Source organism: Heterodontus francisci, chromosome 26, assembly GCF_036365525.1.
Source record: "Heterodontus francisci isolate sHetFra1 chromosome 26, sHetFra1.hap1, whole genome shotgun sequence".
NCBI lineage: Eukaryota > Metazoa > Chordata > Chondrichthyes > Heterodontiformes > Heterodontidae > Heterodontus > Heterodontus francisci.
Genome location: NC_090396.1, coordinates 44,295,346 through 44,317,603, shown reverse-complemented (window position 1 = coordinate 44,317,603; position 22,258 = coordinate 44,295,346). Strand labels below are relative to the sequence as shown.

Genomic DNA, 22,258 nt, shown 5'->3' with positions numbered 1-22,258 from the left:
TCCTTTGCATAATTTATCTTAAAATGATAAATATGATCTTTTAAAAAATAGCTTATTATTGGCTTATATACAAAATATACTGAGTTCATGAGTACTCGATCAATGAGCATGTTAAATCTTGGGCAGTAGAGATGAAAGGATAGTTTTTTATTTCATTGCTCGATGGAGTCTTTTGTATTTTTTTTGCAAAACCCTGACTATCATAGAGGGATTGTCATTTGCTGAGTTAAGTTGGGGTACATTTATAGTTAATGAAAATTGTCTCTCTCCAGTGCTTATGTTGCAGTTTTCATTGAGCCACTCACTTGGTCATTTTACTTGGCTTCAGTCATCATTGGAGTAGCAGCTGCAGGTGAGAATTTTCTTTCAAATGTACTGAGCAACATGAATAAGACCCGAGGAGAAATTTTTTTAGTGAAGACCTGATTTATATTACTCATTTAATTTGACTTTTTAACTGAATTGTATTACTTTCAGGATGAGAGAATAATGGCTAAAATTCCATGATGTATGAGTTTTCTAATCCTATCACTATATTGTATTCTAAAACTTGTTTTATCTAGACTGTGTAACCTAATAGTCTGGCATGACATTTTGCTACATGATAGACAAAAGCTAAGCACAGATTCCATTCGGATTCTTTGTACAGGTTTGATTTGATTTAAGCACCTTTAGTAGCTGTTTTCAACTGCTGTAAGGATGTGACATTTTTCTTCCTCCTGTCTAGTTCATTCCCTTCACTCCTAGAGATGGGGATTCATGGTTTGACAGGCAGTAGCAAGCTTGAGGTATCTATCTACAGTGGTCATTCCTCATTTGAGTGTTGGCAGGCTATTTGACTGAAGGCATCATAAGATAGACTGATCATGTCTTCAGATATACATGGATAGTGATTGGCAATTGGAATCAATTTGCTTTTTTCTCTTTCTGCCTGAGATTCTGAAATTAGTTGTGTTCCCACCACTGCCTTTTCTGAAACTGGCTGATTTAGCACTGACCTGGGACTTCCCTAGCTTATATGATTCAGAATCACACCTGATGGAGCAATTTCCAACTTCATTGAGAAGTCACAATAGAAATTCTTTTCTTTGAATAATAGAGAGGAAATAAAATTGTATTGAATTACCATGGCTTTAATTCAAAACATTGTAGGATATGATAGTTTAGTCATTGTACTCAACTAGTCATCCAGATTTGGTCTTCAAATCTCAATGTGGCAAGTTGAGAATTGAGTTCAATAAATCTGGAAATTTGTGGGGATGATGCAAAAAAATGACTGTGAAAACTTCTAGATTATTGTGAAAACCCAACTAGTTCACTAACTTAGTTGGGAGAAGGGAGCCTGACAGCCCAACCTGCTTTAGGCTACATGACTTCGGTTTCACGCTGTGTGGTTAACTCTATACCTGCGCTGTGGCTATTGATAGGTAATTCTGCATTACCATTGACACTTGTTTCCCACAAAGAAATCGTTAAAAATTTGATGGAAAATATTAAATAAAATGCAGGGCTGGAGAAAAAGCTAATGTAAGAAAGCGCAGCATAAGAAAAGGTCATTTGTTGCTTAACTTTTTCTTCCACTAATCTTGCATGATTTGCTTCAATGTGGACAGATAACTCTTTATTACTTCTCCTGGACTTCTTGTTTTCGGTGACCTTAGCCCAGTATTTTATTTGCAACATGTTGATTGGCTTACTAGATCTGGTTTTCAGAAGGAGAGGATGATTTTTTTTAAACCTCTAGTCTAGCTCATGACTTTTTAATTTTTAACTTTTTTCAATTCTGGACTCAGATGCCAGCACACTAACTCAATCTACATTATCCATGTCTTTAGGCATTTTATATGTTGTTTTATAATGCTCCTATGTAGTTCCTTGGGACCTTTTATTATGTTAAAGGCGCTATGTAAATACAAGTTATAGTTGTTTTGAAGCTCTGGATCACACCCTTTAATTTTCTTGACTCCCATGAAACAAGATCCATTTAGGTGGTCTTTCGTTTTCACTTGGAACTGTAAAACCTAGAACTATTCTGCCGCTCTGCATTGAATCCTGTCCAACACATTGTTGTCTTTTTGTAGATGGGCTGTACCAGAGAGTAAGATGAGCGCATGTGATCTATTGAAAATTGAAGTAACTTGTTTTTACTTGACCTGCAGTCAGAGATCCCAGATATATATCACACTACCTGCTTCACCTTGTTGGTGACAGCCGTAGATGGTTGGATATATTTTGCCAGTAGTAGCATCCAAAACCATTCCTTTTCTATTGTTGCTCATGAATATCGATTCACCCAGCTAACTGCTTCCAATATTTCATGCTTAGACTCATGTCTGGTAACTATTGGACATTAACATGCAATGTCTTTATCAGCTGGCTGCATGCCATCAATGAACGGAAGCACCACAGGATAACTTTGGTAAATTTAGGGGAAATAATACAATTTTTTATTTTGGTTAGAAAATATTTGTTTTGGCAGGCTATTCCCACCCTGAATTACTTGTGTCCTCCCTCTAAGGAGAGGTACCTGATGATGTATTCTCAGGGAGTATTTCATCTAGGCTTCCATGGCTGGCAGGTTCCGTAAGACACCTTTTGTAGTATTTAGTTTTACCTATTTTCTACTGTTTTAATATGCTTGGGTGGGCCAATTCCTCCCTGCATTAGTTGCCTTGTCCTCCCTAAAAAGGCAGGCATTTGTTGTTTCTCTATTCCCACAATTTACAGGCCTGTTGTAAAACCGGGGCTCTTCACCTGACCTGTAATAAGTGAATACTAGATCATATAGGTAGTGTTGTTTTTACTCTGTTTTTTCCAAATATAAATTTGGTTGAATGTGAATTACTATAGATATTCTCCATGCAAAGGGATATACTATTTGCTTCCTGTGGGATTAGATTTACACCGCACAAGATCTTATTTTATTTCAATTCATTTCACTGTTACTTCAGTCAGTTGATTATGTTTTATTTCTAAAATATTGGTTTGGTCAGACCACTGCTTCCATGAACTATTTTATTGAGGTATACACACTTCAGGAAAGATGTGAGGGTTCTTGAGTGTGCAGAGGAGATTTACCAGAATGGTTCCAGGGATGGAGGATTTTAGTTACAAGGTTAATTTGGAAAAGCTGGGTTCTCCTTAGAAGAAAGGAGATTGAGGGGGGGGTTAGTAGAAGTGCACAAGATTATGACGGGCTTAGATAAATTAGACAAGGAAAAACTGTTCCCATTAACAAATGGTACAAGGACTAGGGGATAGAGATTGAAAGTTTTGAGCAAGAGATACAGGGGGAATATAAAGAAGCACTTTTTCATTCTCCAGGTGGTAATGACCTGGAATTTGTTGCCACAAGGGTGGTCGAAGTGGAGACGATCAATGACTTCAAGAGGTAGTTGGGTGACTGCCTGAGAGAAAGAGACTTGCAGGGCAATGGGGATCGAGCTGGGAAGTGGGACTGACTGCATAGCTCTGTGGAGAGCCTGCATGGACTTGATAGGCTGAATGGCCTCCTCTGCTGTATATGACTGTGATAGGATCTCGCAAATTTACTGCTCGATTCCAAGGTAGCATCATTTAATCAGGTACATGAATTTAGCATTTCTTATTCCAGTCTATATTATGTGACAATCCAGTTGGTTTATTCTGTTGATTGAGATATTTTGTCATTTTTAAAAGTGTAAATCTTTGGGGAAAAATGTTCCTGTTTCCATATCTTTTAGTTAAGGTGACTGAAAACAGTTAATTTTCGTTGATTTGTACCTATGAAGTACTGATTCAGCTGTGGATAATCATTGTTGCTGAATGTTTTGCTCAAACTAAATGTCACGTTAAGAATATATTTTTCTGCAAACCTCGTACTATTGGAATGACTAGCTAATTTGATCCATTTACAAATTGCATTGTGGTCTTAAAGGTTAAATAGGGCAAAACAAAATGGAAATTGACTTATGATAAGGTTTGATTGTTTGTTTTACTTTGGGTAAAAATATCCCTGATTCACTGATTTTCTCCCTGTAAGGTGAAATAGATTTTGGGAAAAAAAGAACCACAACTCTTCCTCATTCTATAATGTGTTTTAAGACGAGCTCATTTTCAAATGGGCAAACAATCAAATTTTGTCTCTCTTTTTAAGTGCTTTATTCAAAGTATCCTCATGAGAGCCACATGATCCTCGGTACCACATTACAAAGGTACTGCAGCTAAAGGCAACATCTCAGTTCTTTTCTCTCCCATCATTGACAACTGATTGTCCTGTGAATTTTGACTTTTGTTTCCTGAACTTTGCTAGTTACTGCAGTTGTCATATTTTTGGCCGCATTCTCAAATTAAGTCATTTGAGTGAAATGTTCCACCGATTTTTATTTTTTTAATTCATAACTTCCAAATTGTCACTTGTATTCCCTGGTGTATGAAGCCTTCACCGTAATGAGCAGTTTGCCTGGTTAGTTCCATCTGTAATCTTAAACTTGGTTAGATCCTCACTTTGAAGTTTTTTTACTTATTCAACAGGAAATCAGACCAGTTTCTTTATTCTTTCCTTATAACTTGTTACACACAGGTGGAAAATGATAGGGATGGTTTCCCTCTTACACCCCTCAATTGACCAAAGACAGTGTTTTTATTAAAAATATGTTTTAACCCCTGAGCTTTTTAATGGTCAACAAACAGACAAATGACAGGTTTTCTTGTAGGTTTATAGAAAGATAAATGCTTATTAAACAACACCAGAAAATATTTGCAACCTCACCTACTCTCACACTCACACTGAGATACACACAAAAAAAAGATATGGACTAAAATATAACATGCATTTAGGTCTGATGGGTTTGAGAGTTCATTGTAAACCTTGCGTTCTTCCCAGGGGTGAAGATTTAAAAAATGGTGCAGGCCTGTTTTTCCTTTCTCCTTGTTCACTGAAGACAAAACTGGGAAATGTTCAGGAGGGTGAATGCATTGTTACAGACTTCGTTTTGTTGTATCTCATTGACAATTCAATGTTGAAAACCGTGGTACAGTTTCTCAGGTAGGCCACTGCCTACTTGTAGTTTAAAGATGGTGTTCTTTGACAGGGTCTTTCTTCTTCCACTGGAGCAGTTGGAATCTCTCTCTGGCTCTGCCTTTGTCTGCCCAGCATATACTTTTATTAAGCTCCTTATCAGACCCCTAGTTTCTGTCATGTGACCATGGTTTCTTTTTAGTATTGACCTCATGAATTGTGTGTGATGTTGAGGCCATTGTTAAATAATGTCCATCTTCATTCCATTTGATAAAGTGGAGTTATTTCACATCCATTCATTTGGGTTTGAATTTGGAGACACTATGCTACCGTTCCATTGTTAACCCAATTTGTTGAAGAGTGATAGCTATTAACACATAATGAGCCATTTACATTTTAATATTTCTTGAAGGTACAGCAGACGTGAAGATTGACTCAGAGTTCTTGTAGTTTCCACGTGTATTGGCAGTACAGGATAAAGTCACCTGACCTCTCGACTCCATCTTGTTTTTCAGGAAAAGTGTTTGTTTTTTGGGTTTGTTTCATAAGCTCGTTATATAGTTCATAATCTCTCCACGCAAGAGCGTAACAAACTTAAATCCCTGATATCTGGAAGCTTCATTGCTTGCATCAGCAGTCTGCTGTTCATTTGCTGATTGCCTCCATATCAAGTTTCCCAATGCAGCCCTACCTTTGCGGGAGGGCAAAATGAATTGTTCATGTGGCTCTGGGATGCTTGATGATCTGCCCAAGGACAATGATGTCGAGTGTATTTCACTTTACAGCTGAGAAATGGCAGTCATAACAGATGGTGAAAGTCAAATGAAGGGCTGAATTTTCCTGGCCCATTGGGATTGAATTGGGAGGCAGTAGAGCTGGCAATATGCCGGGGGGGAGGCTTTGGGAGGGAAGCCAAATGTCTTCCCACCACCATGGAATATTGCCAGCAGACATTGAGCCACTTAAGTGGCCCGTTAATGGCCGCTTCCCACCCCGCAGCAATTTTTCCCTGGTCGGGAGGGCCCACCGCCATGTTGGGAGACGGCCAGGTAATCCCTGGCGGCCTCCCAGTGGGTTCCCATGGGGAGGTGCCCTCCTTTATGGGCACTCCATGGCCCACGAAGGAACCCCAGGTGGCAATGGCGCTGCCGGTGCATGGTGGCCCAACTCCCTCCCTCACCCCGCCATTGAGGTGTCGTCAATCTGGAGCTGTAGCCTTAGCACTGGCCACCGCTAGTGGTGGCACTGCTGCATAGCCGGCTGCTCTTGGCAGTTTGCATCCTCAATTGGCCGCCACCAAAGTGGCACCCCATGGTCCTGCTGCCTGTCGGAGCAGAGTCGCCTTCCACCTTCGGCCCTGGTCACAGGACTTCATTGTTCCCCATAAAATACAGCCCAAAGTGGAATATTTTAAAACATACCGGTGGTGCAATACATTGGATCTGTGTGTGTTACATAAGGTTTGGTTGGACGCTGGTTTAATTCCCCCTCGAAGATCGGGAAATTCCTCAGAGAAGTAAAATCTGAGACTGTGATTACTGGATTGCTCTCTCTCAGCTTCCAGCAGTTGATTTAAGCAGCATATTTTGGAACCTTACAGCAGTGGACCTTGATTTGCATGACTGATATGGCCTGGAAAAAATAGAATAAAAGGGCAATTTTTTTTAATAAAGGAAACTCGATACAAAGGATTTCGTCTCTACACCGATGCAGCAGTAAACTAACTCTTCATGACCGGGTTTAGAGTTTGCTGTGCTAAGCACAAAAGATTTTTCCCTACAATTATGACAGTATTAATCTATAATTCAAAGCTCAAATGAATTTATAAAATAATGTATTTTCCAAAACATCCGGGTCATTCTAAGTGCATTGGCATGTGCTCTACTGCTGGACTTCCACCACCCAATTCTCTTCAGACTGTAAGCTCTCAGTGCTGATTAATAAATGCCAGCTGTTGCAATACAAAGCGAATTATGCAGATTGCTGTGTCTTGAACTTCTGATGTGCCAAGAGTTTTCCATATGTTTGTCAGTCTGAAAGTGCTGTATGTTCATTTGCAGAAATCATAGAATGGTTACAGCACAGAAGGAGGCCATTTGACCCATCATATCTGCGCCAGCTCTCCAAGAGCAACTCGGCTGGTCCTACTTCACCACCTTTACCCCAAAGCCCTGCAAATTTTTTTCTCTTCAGATAATTGTCCAATTCCCTTTTCAAAGCCACAAATGAATCTGCCTCCACCACACTCACAGGCAGTGCATTCCAGATACTTGCCACTCGCTGCAGAAAAAAGTTTTTCCTCATTTCACCTTTTGGTTCTTTTGCCAGTCATGTTAAATTGGTGTCCTCTGGTGCTCGACCCTTCTGGCAATGGAAACAGTTTCTCCTGATCTACTCTGTCCTGACCCCTCATGATTTTGAACACCTCTATCAAATCTCCTCTCAACCTTCTCGAAGGAGCACAGCTCCAGATTTTCCGATCTATCCACGTAACTGAAATCCCTCATCCCTGGAACCATTCTCATGAATCTTTTCTGCATCCTCTGCAATGTCTTCTCATCCTTCCTAAAGTGTGGTGCTCAGAACTGGAAACAATACTCCAGTTGAGGCCAAACCAGTGTTATATAAAGGTTCACCATAACTTCCTTGCCTTTGTACTCTATGCCTCTATTTATAAAGTCCAGGATCTCATATGCCTTATTAACCGTTTTCTCAACCTTCCCTGCCACCTTCAATTTGTGCATATATACCTCAAGTCCCTCTGCTCCTGCACCCCCTTTAAAATTGTATCCTTTATTTGATATTGCCTCACCTCGTTGTTCCTACCAAAATGTATCACTTTACACTTTTTTGTATTAAATTTCATCTGCCACGTGTCTACCCATTCCACCAGCCTGTCTGTTTCCTCTTGAAGTCCATCACCATCATTCTCACAGTTCACAATAATTCTAAGTTTTGTGTTATCTGCAAATTTTGAAATTGTGCCTTGCACACACAAGTCAAGGTCATTAATGCAGATCAAGAAAAACAGTGGTCATAGAAATTAGGAGCAGGAGTAGGCCATTTGGCCCTTCGAGCCTGCTCCGCTATTCATTATGATCATGGCTGATCATCCAACTCAGTAACCTGCTCCTGCTTTCGCCCCATACCCTTTGATCCCTTTAGAACCAAGAGCTATATCTAACTCCTTCTTGAAAACATACAATGTTTTGGCCTCAACTGCTTTCTGTGGTAGAGAATTCCACAGTTTCACCACTCTCTGGGTGAAGAGATTTCTCCTCATCTCATTCCTGAAAGGTTTACCCAGTATCCTTAGAATATATGTCGAGAATTCTTTGTTCCAGTCCTACTCAGGCCCCCTCCCCCAATTCTTTTTCCGGTACATTGATGACTGTATCGGTGCCGTTTCTTGCTCCCGCCCCGAACTGGAAAACTTTATCAACTTTGCTTCCAATTTCCACCCTTCTCTCACCTTTGCGTGGTCCATCTCTGACACTTCCCTTCCCTTCCTCGACTTCTCTGTCTCCATCTCTGGGGATAGGTTGTCTACTAATATCCATTATAAGCCCACCGACTCCCACAGCTACCTCGACTACACTTCTTCACACCCTACCTCCTGTAAGGACTCCATTCCATTCTCCCAGTTTCTCCGTCTCCGACGCATCTGCTCTGATGATGCTACTTTCCATGACGGTGCTTCTGATATGACCTCCTTTTTCCTCAACCGAGGATTCCCCCCCACTGTTGTTGACAGGGCCCTCAACCGTGTCCAGCCCATTCCCCGCACCTCTACCCTCACCCCTTCTCCTCCCTCCCAGAACCGTGACAGGGTTCCCCTTGTCCTCACTTTCCACCCCATCAGCCTCCATATCCAAAGGATCATCCTCCACCATTTCCGATTTCCACCACCTCCAGCGTGATGCCACTACCAAACGCATCTTCCCCTCCCTTCCCCTGTCAGCATTCCGAAGGGATTGTTCCCTCCGCGACACACTGGTCCACTCCTCCATTACCCCCACCACCTCGTCCCCGTCCCATGGCACCTTCCCCTGCAATCGCAGGAGGTGTAATACCTGCCCATTTACCTCCTCTCTCTTCTCTATCCCAGGCCCCAAACACTCCTTTTGGGTGAAGCAGCGATTTACTTGTACTTCTTTCAATGTAGTATACTGTATTCGCTGCTCGCAATGTGGTCTCCTCTACATTGGGGAGACAAAACGCAGACTGGGTGACCGCTTTGCGGACCACCTCCGCTCAGTCCGCAAGCAGGACCCTGAGCTTCCGGTTGCTTGCCATTTCAACACTCCCCCCTGCTCTCATGCTCACATCTCTGTCCTGGGATTGCTGCAATGTTCCAGTGAACATCAACGCAAGCTCGAGGAACAGCATCTCATTTACCGATTAGGCACACTACAACCTGCCGGACTGAACATTGAGTTCAATCATTTCAGAGCATGACAGGCCCCCCATTTTACTCTTATTTTTAGTTATTATTTCTCTTTTTTACATTTTTTACAACTTTTTTTTTCATGTTTATTTCATTTCATCTTAGTTTGTTCGGTTTGCTTACCCACTTTTTTTATGTTTCTACTTGCTGCTGTTCAACCTTCAGTCCCTTAACACCCTATTTGCCCTAATGCTTTGTCTTTCAACACACCATTAACATATTGTTTGCCTTTGTTCCATGACCTTTTGGTCAGCTAAGTGGCCTTGTCCAATCGACACCTCCTCCTTCTTTATCTCTTGCCCCACCCCCGCCTCACTTGCTTATAACCTTTGACATTTCTAATATTTGTCAGTTCCGAAGAAGGGTCACTGACCAAAAACGTTAACTCTGCTTCTCTTTCCACAGATGCTGCCAGACCTGCTGAGTGGTTCCAGCATTTCTTGTTTTTATTTCAGATTTCCAGCATCCGCAGTATTTTGCTTTTATCCTTAGAATATGACCCCTGGTTCCAAACTCCCCCACCATTGGGAACATCCTTCCTGCATCTACCCTGTCAAGTCTTGTTAGAATTTTATAGGTTTCTATGAGATTCCCCTCACTCTTCTGAACTCCAGCGAATATAATCCTAACCGACTCAATCTCTGTTCAGTCCCACCATTCCAGGACTCAGTCTGGTAAACCTTTGCTGCACTTCCTTTATAGCAAGAACATCCTTCCTCAGATAAGGGGACCAAAACTGCACACAATATTCCAGGTGTGGCCTCACCAAGGCCCTGTATAATTGCATCAAGACATCCCTACTCCTGTACTCGAATCCTCTGACTATGAAGGCCAACATACCATTTGCCTTTCTTACCGCCTGTTGCACCTGCATGCCTACCTTCAACGACTGGTATACGACAACACTCAGGTCTCGCTGCATATTCCCCTCTCTCAGTTTATAGCCGTTCAGATAATCTGCTTTCCTGCTTTTGCTACCAAAGTGGATAACCTCACATTTATCCACATTATGCTGCATCTGCCATGCATTAGCCCACTCACTCAACTTGTCCAAATCACCCTGTAACCTCTCTGCATCCTCCTCATAACTCACCCTCCCACCCAGTTTTGTGTCATCAGCAAATTTGGAGATATTACATTTAGTTCCCTCATCTAAATCATTAATGTATACTGTGAATAGCTGTGGTCCTAGCACCGATTCCTGCAGTATCCCACTAGTCACTGCCTGCCATTCAGAAAAAGACCCGTTTATTCCTACTCTTTGTTTCCTGTCCGCCAACCAATTTTCTATCCATCGTAATACACTACCCTCATCCCATGCGCTTTAATTTTACATGCTAATCTCTTATGTGGGACTTTGTTGAAAGGCTTCTGAAAGTCCAAATAAACCATATCCACTGGCTCCCCCTCATCAACTCCTACTAGTTACATCCTCGAAGAATTCCAGTAGATTTGTCAAGCATGAGTTTCCTTTTGTAAATCCATGCTGACTCTGCCTGATTCTACCACTGTTCTCTAAGTGCTGTGCTATGCTTTGATAATGGCCTCTAGAATTTTCCCCACTACCGACCCGATACTGGTCCCAATACTGATCCCTGGGGATCCCCACTATATAACATCCCTCAGTCCTAGAAACAACCATTCATCACTAATTTCGGTACTTGTCACTCAGTCAATTTCATATCCATGTTGCCACTGTCCCTTTTATTCCATGGGCTTTATTTTTGCTGACAAGACGGTAATGTGGCACTTTATCAAACGCCTTTTGGAACTTCATGTACGCTACATCAATCTCTTTACCCTCAACAACCCTCTCTGTTGCCCAATCAAAAAACTCAATCAAATTAATTAAACACGATTTGTCCTTAATAAATCCATGCTGGCTTTCCTTAATCCACATTTTTCCAAGTGACTGTTAATTTTGTCCCAAATTATCGTTTCTAAAAGCTTTCCCACCACTGAAGTTAAACTGACTGGCCTGCAATTGCTGGACTTATCCTTACACCCTTTTTTAAACAAGGGTGTAACAGTCGCAATTTTCCAGTCCTCTGGCTACACCCCTGTATCTAAGGAGGATTGGAAGATTATGGCTGGTGCCTCTGCAGTTTTCACCCTTGCTTCCTTCAGTATCCTCAAATGCTTCTTATCTGGTTTTGGTGACTTATCAACTTTAAGTACAGCCAGCTTCTCTAACATCTCTTTATCAAATTTTAGCCCATCCAGTGTCTCAACTACATCTTCTTTCACTATAAGTTTGGGAGTATCTTCCTTGGTAAAGACAGATGCAAAGTACTCATTTAGTACCTCAGCCATGCCTTTTGCATCCATGAATAAATCCCCCTTTTGACCCTTAAATGGCCCCACTCCTCCTTTTACTTCCTATGCCTGTAGAAGACTTTTGGATTCCCTTTTATGTTAGCTGCGAGTCTCTTCTCATACTCTGTTAGTTTCTCTCATTTCTTGTCTGACTTCCACTCTGAATTTCTATATTCAGCCTGGTTCTCAACAAAAGCAAAATACTGTGGCTGCTGGAAATCTGAAATCAAAACAGAAAATGCTGGAACTATTTAGCAGGTCAGGCAGCATCTGGGGAGAGAGAGAAACAGAATTGTTGTTTCAGGTCTGTGACCTTTCATCGGAACAGGGAAAAGTTAGAAATGCAATGGGTTTTGAGCATTGAAAAGGGGGTGGATGGGATGAAGTTTCTCCGACTCTATTGCATCTGCTCAGACAATGCAACCTTCCATAGTGCTTCCAATATGTCTTCCTTTTTCATCAACTGAGGATTCCCCCACCCAGGTTAATGGGGCCCTTGACCGTGTCTGTTCTATTTCACGCACTTTTACTCTCATCCCTTTGCCTCCCTCCCAGAACCACGATAGGATTCCCCTTATCCTCACTTTCCACTTCACCAGCCTCCATATTCAATGGATCAGCCTCCACCATTTTCGGCACCTCCAGCATGATGCCACCACCAAGCATAACTTCCCCTCCACTCCTTTCAGCATTCCGAAGGGATTGTTCCCTTCATGACACTTTGGTCTACTCCTCAGTCACTCCCAATATTCCCTCCCTTTCCTACAGCACCTTTCCATCCAAGGACAAAAGATGCAACATCTGCCCTTTTTACCTCCTCCCTTCTCACCGTACAAGCCCAAACACTCCTTCCAAGTGAAATAACTATTTACTTGTACTTTCAATTTACTATATTGTATTCGCTGTTCACGATGTGGTTTCGTCTACATGGAGGAGACAAAACGCAGTCTGGGTGACCGCTTTGCAGGACACCTTCGTTCAGTCTGCAAGCGTGGCCCCAGTTGCCTTATAGAAATCATAGAAGTTTATAGCACAGAAGGAGGCCATTCAGCCCATCATGTTTGCAGCAGCCGACAAAAAGCCATCCAGCCTAGTCCCACTTTCCAGCTCTGGTCCATAGTCTTGTAGGTTTTGGCACTCCAAGTGCATATCCAAGTACTTGTTAAAATGATAATGAGGGTTTCTGCCTCTGCCACCCTTTCAGGCAGTGAGTCCACTCCCCTCTTGGGTGAAGCCATTTCCCCTCAAAACCCCTGTAAACCTTGTACCTCTTACCCTAAATCTGTGCACCTTTGTTATGGACCCCCTCAATGAAGGGGAATAGGGCCTTCCCATCAACTTTATCTACACCTCTCCTAATTTTAGACTGTTCAATTAGGTCTCCCCTCAGCCACCTCTGTTCCAAAGAAAACAATCCTATCCAATCTTTCCTTTGGCTATTAAAGCCAAATATCCGCATGCCTTCTTGACTGCCTTATCTACCACCTTCAGGGATCTGTGGACATGCACTCACAGGCCCTCTGTTCCTCTACACTTCTCAGTATCCTACCATTTATTGTGTATTCCTTTGCCTTGTTAGCTTTCCCCAAATGCATTGCTTCACAATTCTCTGGATTAAACTCTATTTGTCACTGTTCCACCCACCTGACTAGTCCAATGATTTGTAGCCAGGGAGGATTGGAAAATGATGGTCAAAGCCTCCACTATTTCTTCTGTTCCCTTGACAGCCTAGGATATATTTTGTCTGGGCCTGGGGCTTTATCCACTTTCAAAGATGTTAAACCCCTTAATATTTCCCACCCATTTGCAGTTGCAGTGCCGGTGACGTCAAGGCCAGCAACTTCCTGAGCAATTGCCTACATTAAAAATGGTGCAGATCTTCATGATATGGATGATATGATTAATTGGATTCAGCAGAGCGATGTGTAATTGTTTGTTGCTTTGGATACAGAAACACATGGTGCAATATTGTTAAACACTCTCCAGCGCTATTAGGTTCTTTGAATCTATTTGAACTCTCTCTGAGACAAGTTCCCCTGCTTACCTGTTTTTTGTTTGGTGAATTCTGCAACTAATAAGCTGCTTCCTGTGTCATCCACGGTGAGATCCATCTCCGCAGACTGGGGGTGTCTGTGCCCAAGTGTAAACACCCTGTGATACAATAGAGTCAATTCACCTACCACTCAACACCTAAGTGGAAAATCTCCCCTGTTTGAGTGAGAATGTGTTCATAAACACTGATCGCTGAGCAAACCAACACCAAGAAACAATCAATGACCTAATCATTAGAGCCCAGGCAAATGAAGATCTTCCAATACTAATTATCTAACGTTCTGAGAGTTCTATAAATACAGGAGCACTGAAAAGAATAGCTGCCCCCCAAAACCCACAACACAAAGCATTGTCCCAATGACTGGGAACTTTGTGCATTAACCTGCGACCTTGCCACACACCTTCCTGCAAGTTGATCTGCGCATGTGCACACTGTTACTGGCATTGGTGGGCGTCATCCGATGACATAGTTGATCGGGAAAATTGCGCATGCGTGGGCGGGGCATTTCCACATACGCACATTTATACATGTGCAAAGGGGATTTCTAATCCAATGTCAGGAATTACTGTAAACAAACACAAAAAAAATGGAAGCAGAGGTTATGCTCGGATGTTGTTGAACTCAATGTTGAGTATGGAAGGCTGTAAAGTGCCTAACTGAAAGATGAGGTGCTGTTCCTTGAACTTCATTGGAACAGTATAGGAAGTCGAGGACAGCAAGCTGAGTGGGAGTGGAGCGGAAAACTAAAATGACGGGTGACTGGAAGTTCAGGGTCACACTTGCAAACTAAATGGAGGTGCTCCACAAAGTGCTCACCCAATCTGTTTTTAGTCTCCCCAATGTGGAGGAGACCACATTGTGAGCAGCAAATACAGTATACAAAATCAAAAGAAGTACACGTAAATTGCTGTTTCAGCTGGAAGGAGTGTTTGGGGCCTTGGACAGTGAGAAGGAAGGAGGTAAAAGAGCAGGTGTAGCATTTCCTGGGGCTTGCTTGGGACGGGGGGTATTGGGTTGATAGAGATGATTATTACAATAATTGAACATTTCTGTTAATTTTTTTCAGTGATATGGACTGCACAAGGCAACTGTTTGACAGTAAACTCAGATGAAAACACTATTGGAAGAAACAGTGGCATATTTTGGGCTCTGTTACAATTTAGGTATTTACTAAAAATTAAGTTTACAAACTATATAACATACTGAAATCTACTTAGATGCATAAATGTGTGTACTATAGAAATATTTCAAGGCTGGCGGTTTTCCACCTATTCTCATATTCTGTTTATTTAAATGCAGGACTGTATGCAAGCGCCAGTTATGTGGAAGTGAAAGCTTTTAATGTATGCATATTGGTGTATGTTGTAATACATAGAAATTTGTGAACTTCGTAATACTTGCCCATTTGCTGCTCTTCTTGGACAACTTTCCCCCAGCCCTCCTCCCCCCCACTGCGTCCCACTTCCTTATGCTTTAAAATGTTTAGATGTATTATGTGAACATAGCATTCCAATTTGCTTTCTGATGATCTTTGCTAATTGCATATCAAGATTGGTAATGTTTGTATGAGCAGTATCAAAACTGGGAAACTTATTTCCCACCAAAAATCGACAGCTATTACACTTCCACACTGAAAGTTGAGCATTTAAGTTCAAATAGCTCTTAATTTTTAAAAAGTTAGAACTGAAACTGAAATGTTTAAAAATGCAATGGCACTTTTAAAAAATGCTCCTCGAGCTGTTTTGTAAAATGCGATTTCTTTGGGGTATGAAGTTGATAGTATGAGGAAAAGTAAAAATTACAGAGTACACAACATTTAAAATCAACAGAATTATAGATTCGTATTGTAAATTGTATCTATATTGGCTAAAGATGAGCCAGTAAATCTTATAGCATGCGTTTTTGTTAGATAATTTCTTAATATCTATGGTTTGGTATCCTTCTAAATTCAGTTTCTCATTGCATATACTTGTTGGTTCTGGTCAGCTGTGATGCATCTTGATATACTTTGTAAAACTGTGATTATCCTAAATAAAATTCAAATGGTGAACTATTTTGCAAATGACTTGTATGCAAATGCAGAGTTCGACGTATCTATATGGAAAATGTTCAAATAGATACCAACTTATCCATATTGTCATCTAATCAAACATTGGCAAATGCATTCTTCTTTAAAATTATTTCTAAATTTATTCTATTTTTCTTTCGTGATGTTTCAGTACTAAATGTAGCATTAATATGTTGTAAAATGTTTGAGTTGATGATCATTGCTTTCTATGCTGTTACACAATTCAAGAAAGAGGCAGCTCGTTATTAATTTAGTGCATTTAACATAGTAAAACATCCTAAAGCACTTTGCAGAGATGTAATCAGATGTAAGTGGATGCCCAGTAAGATGGAGACATTGGGAGGGGTGACCAAAAGCTTGGTTGAAGAGATGGTTTTTAAGGAGGGCCATAAAAGAGGATGGGGAAATGGTGAGGTGGAAACATTGAGGGAATTCCAAAATGTCGGGCCCAGGTGGCCGAAGACATGGCCACCAACTGTTCGTCAAAGGGTAGAGGTGCGGGGAGATGCACAAAAGGCCAGAGTCGAGGGAGTGCGAGTTCGGGGCAGATGTTAAGGGTGGCGAAGGTTCCAGAGATAGGGAGTTGCAAGTCCACGGAAAGATTTAAACAATATATTGAAAATTTTTAATTTGTGGCATTGTGAGACTGGAAGCCATCGTGGCTCAGCAAGGTGATGGGTGATTGGATACAGGAAGCAGAGTTTTGAGTTTTAGGGAGCTTTGAGGATGGGAGGCTGGCTGATAAAGCATTATGATTGTCAAGACAAGAGGTGACAGAGGTGACAGTGGCATGAATGAGAGTTTTAGCAGCAATTGGTCTGAGGCAGGGCAGAGGTGGTTGCTGTTATGGAGAAGTACTGTCAATAGTGTGTTTTAATTCAGATTGACCTGTTTTTAAAGTTTAAAAAAAAGTTTTTTTCAAGTTTTATTTATCAAACGCTCTTTTATGGAGTCCGGGTGGAGAAGTTCATTTGTGTAACTTGCGTTGATTCCCCAGGGGCAAGCAGCGTTATGGACTGCTGTCTACACAGCCCAGGCAGCGTTCTTCATTGATATAATTGAAGAGTGATGCGCAGGGAGAGGCCCGTGGTACTGCCTGCCCTCAGAATCAACATACCAGTGCTACGCTAACAGATTTCTCCCCCTGGGTGTCTTGTTGGGCAAAATGATTTTTTTTTAGCTTTTGCCACGGGTAAAGTTCTGGAAGGCAGCTGTTGCATTTGAAACCATACCTTCTAAGTTTGAAGTGAAAAATAAAGTAGGTTATGGTGCAATAAAGTTACTTGAATGTTATTTGAATTTACCTGTGTGTTTTAATCGCCTCTAGTTTTAATGAATTCTTTCCTTTTAACGATTATTATAGAATTAGTTTGGTTAACAATAGGCAGCCTACTTTTATTCAGTGTGAAATCTAATTTTCATTTTTATCCCCCCAGTCTTTTGTTTGGAAATCTGTATATATATTTTGCCTGGAAAGGAGAAAAGCACATTTCAGGTCAGTTTTATCCTAACCTGTACTGAGCATATGTAAATAGGAACTGAGCAATTGAAAGTGTTTTATTGCAGCATGTTGGTGCTTAATAGCCAACAGATTTAGAGTTTTGCCTGTTTTGGTGCTTTGTACTTTTTTTTTTATCAATTATTGATTTTTAAAATTCCTTTCTCCATTAATCAGGAGAGGTGAACTTCATTGCACAAATGCTGCATGCATCACCTGTAACATTTCACAATAGATATTAAACGGGTGCTGCAAGGAACTAATGAAGGGTCTTCTGCTCATAATTGACCACATTAATCTGTCATACTGATGTAAATCTGAATTTCTATTAGCATCCTGCTATATAGCACTGTCTGTACATCCACAATTTTCAATACTCATCATCTTTACTGCTTTTTATGATTATATTATTGCCAGGATACCATGGCACTATTAGTTTCTCTGGTGTTGACTCTGACACTTTTGGATTAACCCCCACTTTTATATTGCAGCAGATGTTCTTGTAAATCCTTAGAGGAGCATGATATTAGTGGAGTATGGAGTACAACCCGAATGTAGTAGCTATTTGGCGATGCTTTAAGAAATATGCAGCCAAAAGTTGGTTCACGTGGCACCACTTCAAAGTAGTACCACATAGACTATGTCGAATCCCTGGGTGCAGACAGAATCACCAGCTGCTATCAGCATGGTCTGTGCGGCGTTCCACATTGAGATCTTTGAAGAAACTTGTGTGGGCCACACTGGTAAAGGCCAGCGGCACTGTCTGCCCCTCGGGGATCAACATCGTTTACGTAGCACTGCTTTGAAATGGCACTATGTGAATGAAATTTTAGCCCAGGCTGTTTGACTAAGTGCCTTTAACTCTAGTCTCCCTATAATTTTATGGATTTTTTTTGAAAGTATGACAATTCTGTGCACCTGTGGATTATAATCAGCTGCTGTACTGATCTGCCAAGGGTACAGCACAAGATCATGGACAGGTTTACTGATTTTTGGATTACTGCTATCTATGGCCATCTCAAAGTTTAGGAGGCTGTTAAAATACGGGTTCTCTTCAAACATTCTTATTTGTGCTCACAATTAAAAGGCAATTTACCTGTATAAGTATACTTGTGCCTTCTGTGATGTGAAATTTAATACTTTATTGAAGGAGTGATTGAGTTAGCATGCTGCTGGATTAATAGTGACTGTTTTTACTTAGCTATTTTGAGTTGGAGGACATTTAGGATGCCTACTATACGCTGCTTTATCACTTTAGTAGGCAGAACCTCCCTGATGGAACACATAATTTAGGCTAAAATTACAAATCCGATGAATAGAAAGTTACTTAACTGCAGCTAATGCATTGAACAGTTTTCTGAAACTAAAAAGAAAAAGCATTTTGAAATTTTTAGTACCTTTTTGGAGTTCGTTAACTGAGTCTTGGTTGAACATAATGTGGATACTATACTTCCCTGGAGTTCTACTCATTGCTATAACATTGCTTACATTGACAAGGAACTTTCAAATACAGATTTTATTGATGAATTGAATTTCAATTCCACCAGCTGGCATGGTGGGATTTGAATCCGTGTCTCTGGGACATTAGCCTGGGCTGCTGGATTACTAGTCCAGTAATATTGCACCTACACCACCATCTCCCCGTAACGTTCATTAAGGCACTCTTCTGCTCTTCCTCTGTGTTTTAGCAACTTAATTATTTCATGGTAATCTTTCTTCTTTGGTCTCCTCAGATCATAACCGTAGGACTGTTTATACTGCACTAACTGTAATTAGTGTGGTGGGAAGTGTCCTATTTATTCTTCTGAGGAAACCTGTTTCAGAGGTTCTGCCTGTAGAAGAGGAAATATCTGATGATGAGTCTGATACTCCTCTTAGGTAAGCTTTCTTTTTGTTTTCTTTTAAAAAAGGCTATCATTTCCTATAATTGACATTTGAAATGGTGAGATTTTTCTTGCACATTCAAGAAACCAAGTGATCATTTCTACTAATTATGCTATATTGGGAAATTTATAGGCTTAATTTTTCTTTTATGTATTTGTGTGTGCATATATGTTGGAGTGTTTCAGCATAGATTTATTCCACTAGTGAGACTGTAAACTAGGAAGGTGCGAGTTTATTTGACTTTATGGGCCTCAAGTGCATATTATGCAACATTGAAAGCTATCACCTTCTCATTAATGTGCATTTACAAATCTTTCCAAAACTCCAGGTAAGCGAGCAAAAGTATTAATGCAAATGGAGTTGGTTTGCCAGGGCTTAAAGGTTGGAATGACACTGTCGTTTCATCACCTCTGCAGTAAATCATCAGCTCCCTTTCTATCACCTATGCTTCTGACCTTATCTTTATCTGAATCAGTTTGTCATCTTTGCAACTGTTCAGATAAACAAAGTTGTTTACTTTATACATTAGCAAAGAAGTTTAAATCCTTCAGAAAAATCTCTTTTGCTTCAGCATATTCATGAACGTACATTAATTTATTGGTTTAAACAAATTCCTTCTAGGATAGCAGTAAACTAGTCTCTAGTTTTAACATTTTTCTGCATTCACCAACATTCCAATTTGTATGGCGTACTACAAATTAAGGCTGTGCAGCATAAATTTGTGTGTCAAAAATAGATGAAAAGAAATTCAGTGACTTTCATCTCTCTTGATAATTTATTCATAATTACACTGAGCAACTGAGGGTGATATTTTGTAATAGTGCAGCCATGTGTTATGCACAGGACAGGTGTCCTGCTTCAGTTCAACTAATCCAATTGGAAATAGCTATTAATCTGAATACGAAATGTTGAACAGTTATCACATTCTATGTGGCTCACTCGCAGCCAGAATTCCATGGTGACTAATAAATTGTTTTGCATTGTTTACAGACCTCAAGGACACCGATCACAAGCAATAGATGCATTTCGTAAGTGTGCTTTTATGGGCACTATTTTAACTGGCAAAGGACGGGCAGTTACGGGTGTGGGCGGGGTGGGGGGGTTGTTGAATCCCAAAAATAATGCCAGCATATTGGAAACCTGACATGATCCCGCTCACTTCTGGCTTTTACTGGGGAGTGTTTGGAGGGATGTGGAGATGTGTGTGGAGATGTCAGGTCTCTAAATATGTAACGAGCCAATTAATTCTCCCACCTTGCGTTCTGGCTTTAGCAGTGAGCGCACAGGTTTCCCAAGCTCTATAAAACGTGGGAAGGCCAACAAGGCAAGAGTGCAGCGGAGAGTGATGGTTTTGTGAAATTGACAGGCTGGAAAGCCTTTAAAGAGCAAAACTGCATACCTGCTTCCTTGCCTAAATAAAAGGCTGTGCTTATAGGACTTGTTCTGAGATTGTGCTTTAAAAGCTACTTCCAAATTTTCGGAAGTCATTTCACCTACTTTGAACTTGGTCAACTATGATTTGCACTTCCCTGCTGTCAGCCTTCACTGTAGCATGGGAGCAGCATATGCGGTTCTACTTTGGACCTCTGATCAGGAACAAGAGGAGCAGCAGCCGGGCCAACACCTATAGCACCTGGAACAGTGGAGCAGCACCAACTGCATCTGCTTTCTCTGCAACCATATGCTGCTCCCTGGGGTAAAGGGGATGGACACAGAGCTCCAGCTTGAAGAAGGCAATACCTCCAGCAAAGGATGTACAGGCAGAGGATCAGCTTTCTCGATATGACTAAGCAATAGTGCCTCAGGGAGCACAGACTTTTGCAGCGGGTCATTGTTGCAACCTGCAACCTCCTCGAACATGACCAGCTTCCAAGTGGGGCAAGTGGGCACACATTGACAGTGGCAGTCAAGGTGAAGCGATTTTTGACTGTAGGAATGATTTGTATTTCGGGCGGTTTAGCACTGCAGTGCTATATAGCTACACACAAATACACAACACACAAAAACCCGACACATTCCTGAATTTCTTTGCTTCTGGTTCCTTCCAGGGATCTGTTGGTGACATCTGTAGGATTTCACAACCTGCTGCCCACAAGTGCATCTCCCAGCTGACTGCCATCTTTGCCAAGGCTGCCACTTACTTCCACTTTAATACTAATGAGGGCAGTCAGACCCAGAGGGCGCTCGCTGCAGCGGCAGGATTCCCACAGATACACAGAGTCGTAGATTGCACACGTGTGACAATCAAGGTGCTCTTCAGATCATCCTGGAGTATTTATCAATCGAAAGGGATTGTTCAGCTGATATGTAACCATCGGAAGATTTTCATGCTTGTCTGTGCAAGATATCCAGAAGCTGCCATGATGCCTTCATTCTGCGTCTGTCATGTTTCCCACAGATCTTCACACCTTTAAACAGAGTCAACAGATAGTTCCTTGGAGATGAGGGCTACCCACTGAGAACATGGTGGTTGATACCTGTGAGGAGCCCTACCACAGAGGCAAAGGAAAGGTACAATTGGAGCCACCTGAGCACTGGAGCATTCATTGAGCAAGTCATGGGTTGCTGAAGATGCAATTCAAGTGCCTGGACGGATCTGGGGCATCCTTCAGTATATACCAGGAAGGGTGTCCAGAATGGTAGTATTGTGTTGTGCCTTGCACAACATTGCACTGCAAAGCGGACTGGAGCTACTGCAGGAGGAAGGTGATGACCACTCTGCATTCTCGGAGGATGAGGAGCCTGACGAGGCCAGGATGCTTGCAGCTGCTCGCCTTAAAGCCTGGCTCGAGTGTAAAATTAAAACCCAACCCGGGCCCAACCCGACAACAGCCAACCCGAGCCCGAGTCCTTTTAATTTTTTTAAATGTCTGACCTGACCCAAACCCGACACATGTAGTCGGGTTTGGTTGGGTAGCCAGGCTTTACTACAGAGTGCGGAGTCCGGACTGCATGTTTCCTGCCTTGACGTCCTGAATGTTCATTTGAAGATT

The 22,258-nt window shown here is 41.5% G+C and overlaps 1 protein-coding gene across 1 annotated transcript in view; it reads left to right on the top strand.

Moving 5' to 3' along the window:
• mfsd11 (major facilitator superfamily domain containing 11) overlaps positions 1–22,258 on the top strand; it is a 52,764-nt gene that overhangs the window by 19,867 nt on the left and 10,639 nt on the right. Inside the window, exons 4-8 of the mRNA XM_068058124.1 lie at positions 273–352; positions 14,882–14,978; positions 17,320–17,378; positions 19,115–19,259; positions 20,256–20,293. Of these exons, the coding sequence (XP_067914225.1) occupies positions 273–352; positions 14,882–14,978; positions 17,320–17,378; positions 19,115–19,259; positions 20,256–20,293 (419 nt within the window). The remainder of the gene's footprint in view (positions 1–272; positions 353–14,881; positions 14,979–17,319; positions 17,379–19,114; positions 19,260–20,255; positions 20,294–22,258) is intronic.